Below are 7,088 nucleotides of genomic sequence, written 5' to 3'. Positions count from 1 at the left end.
TAATTTAATAAATCTCTTTCTAAATATAGCTAACTTAATTTTAAAAAATTTAATATTATTTAAAAGTTACTTTATTTCAGTAATTCAGTTCAAAAGGTGAAACTCACATATAGATGTATTACACACAGTACATCTATATAATATACGAGAAATAATTTATTATGATGATACTATGACCAAACTATGATTGATTAATTAAAACTTTTCAATATATTTCAATATATTTGTTTGAGATGGTATTTTCTAGCTTGATACTTAGCTAGCTTAAATGGCTAAAGACATACAGTCGGTTTGAAACACTACATTTAAATGTCTGTTGTTGGCGCCCTTTCTTTCAAGTGCCCTAGATCTAGTGCACTCACTCCGTTTGGAACACACCCAAACAGCCATAGAGCGGAAGTGACCAGCATTAGCGCTACATCCGGTTAGCGGGGAGCAGCGGTGAGAAACTGTTTAGCTGTTTAGTTAACTGGCCGGGTTACTGTTTATCTGTTACAGTAAAACACAGCGGCTGCATTCATTCAGGACTCGCAGGAAACATGAACAACCTCCCGCCGTACTCTGCGGAGCCGCCGGGAGCGGCAGAGGGCCGCGGGTACGGCAGCAGAGGCGGGTACGGTGTCGGAGCGCCGCCCGGCTCCGTCCCTCCACCCCCGACGCCGCCGTGGCCCGGACAGCACGGACAGCCCGGACAGCCCGGGCCGTACAGCCAGTGGCCGCCGTTCCAGCCCCCGCCGTTCTCTCACCCTCCACTTTTCGACCCCAGCAGGCCTCCTCCAGGCTTCTTCGGCGAGCAGCAGAACGCGCTGTGGCCTCCTCCGGCCAGCAGGGGGCAGCAAGCGCATGTAGGTACTGATAGGGGCAGCTTTGATCAAGGGGGCCCTTTTACAAATTTTGGACCACCACCAATCCCAACACCATGTCCACCAGTGCACCAGCCCAGGTTTCACCAACTCAACCCACCAGCCAGTCCAAGCTTCACTCCAGACTACCATAAACCACATCCCAGCTCCTTTCCTCACCATATCAACAACCCCCCAGAAGGCCACTGGTCAGGGGATGGGCAGAATAATGGAAACAGAACCACCACTACCACATCCACCACGTCCATGTTGCAGGTGACCCCTGACGCAGACACCACACAGCGGATTCAGGACGAGCAGTGGGTTAAAGGTTTCCTGCAGAGAAGAAGAAGGAGCAAGCCAGCAGCATCAGCCGCAGAAGCAGCTCAGCATCCCCCCAAACAGTCTGTTTCAGATTTCAGACACAAGCTCTACAGCACAGTCCACATGCTCTCAGAGCTCACCCTGCTCTGCCAAACCCTCAAAAACAACCTGGAGAACCAGGGCGTGTGGACCGAGGCCTACTCCCGAGCCGGAGAGCTGAAGAGCAGCCTGCAGGAGAGGCTGGCAGGCCTGCAGGACAGAGAGGTCATCAGCAGGGTCAAGAAGAACCTGGAGCTGATCAAGAAGAAGCGAGCTTGCATGCGCAGGAGAAGAGCGGAGAGGATGGAGGAGAAGCAGGAGGAGGAGAGGAGGGCTGCGGAGAGGGAGGCAGCTATGGACAAGTTCCAGCTGAAGCAGATACAAGAGTTGGAGGAGAAGAACAGGGTGAGTTGAGGGGTCATTAGGGGCCTGAGGAGGTGCCGTGGCTTTGGGTCATGTGAGGTGTTGGGTGGTGTATCATCAGGTGTACAGTTTTTCTCCAGATAACTACGTTTTACTCCAAACGTAGTCATCTGACAGCTACCAGTTTTGCGCTGGGTCCAAATATTTGTGGACACCCTTTATGTAAATGCAGTCAGCTGCTTTAAGTTGCACCCACAGCAGCTGACACAAATGTGCAAAAGACACACATTCACAGCTTGCCTTGTCCTTGTATAGAATTACCCCCAGTAGTATAGGACTCTGTGGCTCATGCTAGGCCTGTAACGATAAGAACGTTCTGTGGATGAAATATATAGATATATAGAAGTTATTGCGATAAATTATACAATTGTCATTTTAGGACCTTTAAATGACACTGACATAATGATAATAGAATAGCACAACAAAGCAGTTATACCATTTTAAAGACAACTTTAATTTATCGTAGTTTAGGAAATAATTGCATGACTGGCTAAAATACTGTCAAAAATTTGAATATAATTGGAAAGTTACTTCATATCAGTAATTTAGTTCAAAATGTGAAACTCATATATTATATAGATGAATTAAACACAGAGTGATCTATTTTAAGCATTTATTTATTTTATTGTGGCTGATTGTGGCTTTCAGCTAATAAAAACCCTGGAAAAGTCCTGCTGGAAAATGAAAGGCACATTTCCATAAAAGTCGTCAGCAGAGGGAAGCAGGAAGTGCTGTAAGATTTTGTGGGAAAACACTGCACTGACTTTAGACTTAATAAAAAACAGTGGACCAACACCAGCAGATGACATGTCTCTCCAAACTATCACTGATTGTAGAAACTTCACATGGGATTTAAATGCACAGAAGCTGTTTAAATGTGGAAAGTGCTTGAAGTTGGTGAACACATTTGTAATATTTTGTGTTTTGGCACTTTTGAAGACATGGACTAATTTGAGTGTATACTGAGTTGATTGTTATTTAAATTGATTGATTAATTTACAAGTGTTTTCTCATTTAGGAGCGTGAGCTGAAACTGGCTGCAGACGCTGTGCTGTCCGAGGTGAGGAAGAAACAGGCAGATTCTAAGCGAATGCTGGACATTCTCAAGGCTCTGGAAAAGCTAAGGAAACTTCGCAAAGAGGCAGCATCCAGGAAAGGTGACCAACGGATTCTTTATGCATTTAATTAGTCAAATGTTACCAATTTGGTCAGTTGACTTTATTATGTATCTTTGCATTTGTACACAGTACAACAAGTAGAGAAACAATTTAATGACTGGTCAAATAAAACAGTGAGATACACTACAGTACCAGCCAAAAGTTTGGACACACCTCTTCTCCTGATTTTTTTTTTTTACATTGTGCATTTTATATTGAAGTCGTTAAAGCTATGCAGGAACATGTGGGATTATTTTGTAAACAAAAAGTGTTAAACAAACCAGAATATGTTTTTTATTTTAGATTCTTCTAAGTAGCACATTTTTTTTATCTTTGAGGACAGATCTGCACACTCTTGGTAAGATTGGTAAGATTTTAATCTCAGTGTCTTCATGAGGGAGAGTCACCTGGAATTGTTTTCTCAGCGTCTTGAAGGAAGCTCCAGCTCTTCCCAATTAAATCACCTCAAATCACCATCTCAGATCACCAGGTTTAGATCAGGGGATTAATGCGGAGGACAAACACTTTTTACTGTTTACTACATAATTCTATGTGTGTCCCTTAATTGTTTGTATGTCTTTAATATTAATCTACAATGTAGAAAATAAATTAAATAAAGAAATAAAAATAAAAAACACTAATGATAAAGTGTGTCCAAACCTTAGGCTACTACTGCATATGTCCACATGTTTGTAGACAAATCTCTTCAAATAAATGCCATTTGCTGCTTTCTGTTGCACCAATTGCTGACACAGATGTACAAGTGTGCAAACACAGCGTGTCTAGTTTTTGTAGAGAGGGATTGCAAATAGTAGAACTCTGGACTCTATAACTTTAAATTTGACGTTCTCTACAGGCATGTTTCCAGAGAAGGAGTGTGACGAGGTGTTCGAGGGCCACCTGACGCGGCTGAGGAGCCTGATCAAGAAGCGCACAGCTGTTTATGGGGCCGAGGAGAAGGCCCTGAGGGTCATGCTGGAGGGGGAACAAGAGGAGGAGCGGAAACGGGATCGGGAAAAACGGCTGAAAAAAGAAAGGGAAAAGCTGCTGCTTAAGAAACAGGAGATAGACTCCATGCTGTTTGGAGGTAAATAAATAGTAAAGTGTAAAGTCACATCTAAAACTGTCTCTTTGTTATGAATGTGGATGGTAAATATTTTCCCCACTGTTACCATAAGGTGGCGGCATCTTCCTGAATCTGTGAGAAGAAATAGCAGTTTCAATAGCAATTTCCTTACTTACTGTAAAGAGATCTATCGGACCTGCTGAGCAAAATAATAGTTTAGAATAGTTTTGAATGTTTAAGTACTACTTACACACCTTTTAAAGCTTATTAAGTGCAGTTTTAAGCTTTTTAAACATGCTCTGGCCAGGAAAGCAACATGCACTACTGACATAGTAAAACAGTAGCAGTAGTGCTAGCAATTGTTGCCCAAAATATGTTAGCTGTTGGAAAATGGAAATATCCAGGTGTACAGTTATGCTATTTTTTTTGTTTGTTTGTTTTTTATATGTTGAAATAAATCCATGCTACTTTCTAAAGTAAAAGGAAAGTTCTGGACTATTGGTTAGACACAATGTTTTTATCAGGTTAGCTCTATTCACCACTCTAGCTCCCTGTAGGATTTTGCAGTCATTTTTAATGTATTGCGGCAATAGTAAGTGGACAGTATACATATATACTTTTTTGTGTGAATGCTGTTTTTTGTTTGGTTTGCTGCAATGATGTGTGGATGTGTGTGTGCGTGTGGATGTGTGTGTGCGTGTGGATGTGTGTGTGCGTGTGGATGTGTGTGTGCGTGTGGATGTGTGTGTGGATGTGTGTGTGGATGTGTGTGTGGATGTGTGTGTGGATGTGTGTGTGGATGTGTGTGTGCGTGTGGATGTGTGTGTGGATGTGTGTGTGCGTGTGGATGTGTGTGCGTGTGGGTGTGTGTGTTCTGTGGTTCTCATAATGCTCTTCCTGCCATCAGCTGAGCTGCCTCCTGATCATCCACTTCAGCCTTTCCAGGAATACTACACCCAAGCCGAGCACTCTCTACCCGTCCTGATCCAAATAAGGTGAAGAACTTGCCATTTTTGCATTCTTACCAAAAGCAGTCCAGCTGTACCTGCAAAATCATTCTTCCGCTATTTAAACAGATTATGTATTTATGTATGCACTGGAATTTCTCATATTATAGTTCAGAACTATTTCAGAACTGCAAGCTTGCAAACACTTTACTGAATTTAACTAATTTTAGGTTTTATTTAAGCAAGGAAGAAATTAATGAACAGAAAGACAATAATTATGTGATAAACATAAACAGGAACAAAACAGACTTAATTGTTGCAGTGTTAATTAAGCTGTAAAAATACATAGGTTTTAATTAAGGAAGCCTGGATTGATATAATTTCCAGTAGTTGTTTATAACTAGGCTTTAGCTCAAGACTGGATTTAATCAGTGCCTGAGAAATCACATAATGTTAGTTTTTTTTAAGTAGTATGTATTCATACTAGTTAGTGCAGTATTACACTTGTGTTGGTTTCAAAATGAAAATTCTATTATCATGATAACCCTTAAAATGTACTTTGTATTGAGAATTATATAATATATAATACTTTTTCAGTAATATAAAAATCTGGGTGCAGACACGTATCTCCTACATAATAATTTTAATGTGCTGATAAGTGAGAACAGTTGTATGTGATTTAATACAATTTAATAAACTGAGTTAATAATTAAGTCTTTACAAAATTCTTTACATTTACAAAAGATTGAGGAAGATGTAAACAGATACAGTGTCTACAGTGATTTAAGCTATTCAAATATTAGGTGATGAGTTTGCAGCTAAAAACTACTTTCTGTTTCCATGTTCTTGTTTCCTTACAGGAGAGAATGGGATCAGTTTCTGGTTCCAGTAGATCATCCTGACGGCACGTCGATCCCTCCGTGCTGGGTCCTTCCAGACCCTCCAGCAGATGATGTCTGGGCCACTGCTCTTGAGAAGTGAATCTGACTTCCGAACCATTTCTGACTGCTGAATCATTTTATATTTGTAGTTTACTGATAACATAAGAATAAGAGAATTTCTACAGCACCAGTGTTCACAGATGGTCCAGGAGCTCACTGACATCTAAGCTACAGTATATTTTTGTAACATTTTGAATAAAAAGGAGTGAAGAGTAAAATCTTGTTGGATGTCTGCCTACACATACAAAACAAACCTAAGCACTGAATGAATAATATTTAAATGTTTTATTAATTTTCTTCCAGTTTAGCTGTGCCAATTCAACTCCTCATATCAGTTGCAGTGTGTCCCACAAGGTAGAGGCAAAGTGAATGCGTTCATATCTTTTCAAACTGCAGTTAATGCAGCATCACTAAACTAAATGCAGCTAAAACACTGAGGAAAGCGCTGTATCCCCAGCTCCGATACACTGGCTATCGACGTGCCCTGGAATTCGTCTTGTCAGACTCGCGATTGTCAGGCTGTAAAGCTCACACACTGTTTTGAAGGGACATTCTGATAGTTTATGTTTTTCATGTACATATTGGCTGCTGTTAGTAAATAGATATTTAAAAAGTAAACCTGGGGTTAAATTTACCTGAAAAGGGCACCAAATGTCGCAGCAAAATAAAGAGCTGCCACTGTAATCAGAAGATTGCTGGTTCGAATCCCAGTCATGCAGCTTGCCATCAGCTGTCTAAGCCCTTAGAAAGCACAATTGGTCTTGCCCTCTCTGGGTGGAAAGATGACACTCTTTTCCATCATCACTCCTAGGGCGTCTGTGAGCTGATGTATCAGAACCGAGTCGCTGCGCTTTCCTCCGAGCGTGCTGTGATGCTACTCGGCAATGCTGCATCAGCAGCAGTTCAAGCGGTGGCTGACTTCACATGTATCGGAGGAAGCACTTGCTAGTATTCATTCTCCTTGTGTTGTGCCATCACTAGCAGCTGAATGGGTGGGACAATTGAAAGAAAATGGGATTTTTATTTTTTTAATAATTTATATAAAAAAATAAACTAAATCCAGACATTTTAATAATTTTATTATTATTATCAATTATTAGTATGTCCCCTGCCAATGCTTCCAAGTTACAGGTGTTACATGGTGTTATAAACCTTAATTATTGTACCAATTTGTTCTGGGGCACACAATTTATAAATTCATGTCCAATATAGAACCTATAATGTAGTAAATAGTAATGTAGTAAATATTGGCATAAGAAATGTTTCATAATGCCAGAAAGTATTCTGTGGTTTGTTGGTTCATTGATGTATACACTCAGTAATTCAATTAAGTTACTAATCGGAGTCAC

General features: G+C 40.8%; 1 protein-coding gene and 1 long non-coding RNA gene across 2 annotated transcripts in view; one reads left to right on the top strand and one right to left on the bottom strand.

Annotated features, from left to right (window-relative positions):
- Positions 1-7,088, bottom strand: part of LOC125782198 (uncharacterized) — a 374,822-nt gene that overhangs the window by 293,316 nt on the left and 74,418 nt on the right. The window lies entirely within an intron of this gene.
- Positions 404-5,957, top strand: pdcd7 (programmed cell death 7). Its single transcript, XM_049465468.1, has 5 exons — positions 404-1,610; positions 2,647-2,785; positions 3,642-3,872; positions 4,759-4,846; positions 5,659-5,957. The coding sequence occupies exons 1-5, from the start codon at positions 540-542 to the stop codon at positions 5,777-5,779; spliced, it is 1,650 nt and encodes a 549-aa protein (XP_049321425.1). The 5' UTR covers positions 404-539; the 3' UTR covers positions 5,780-5,957.

This window comes from Astyanax mexicanus, chromosome 16, assembly GCF_023375975.1.
Source record: "Astyanax mexicanus isolate ESR-SI-001 chromosome 16, AstMex3_surface, whole genome shotgun sequence".
In the NCBI taxonomy this organism is placed as follows: domain Eukaryota; kingdom Metazoa; phylum Chordata; class Actinopteri; order Characiformes; family Acestrorhamphidae; genus Astyanax; species Astyanax mexicanus.
Note: the sequence above shows the minus strand (reverse complement) of the source record. Positions and strands in the feature narration are given on the sequence as shown.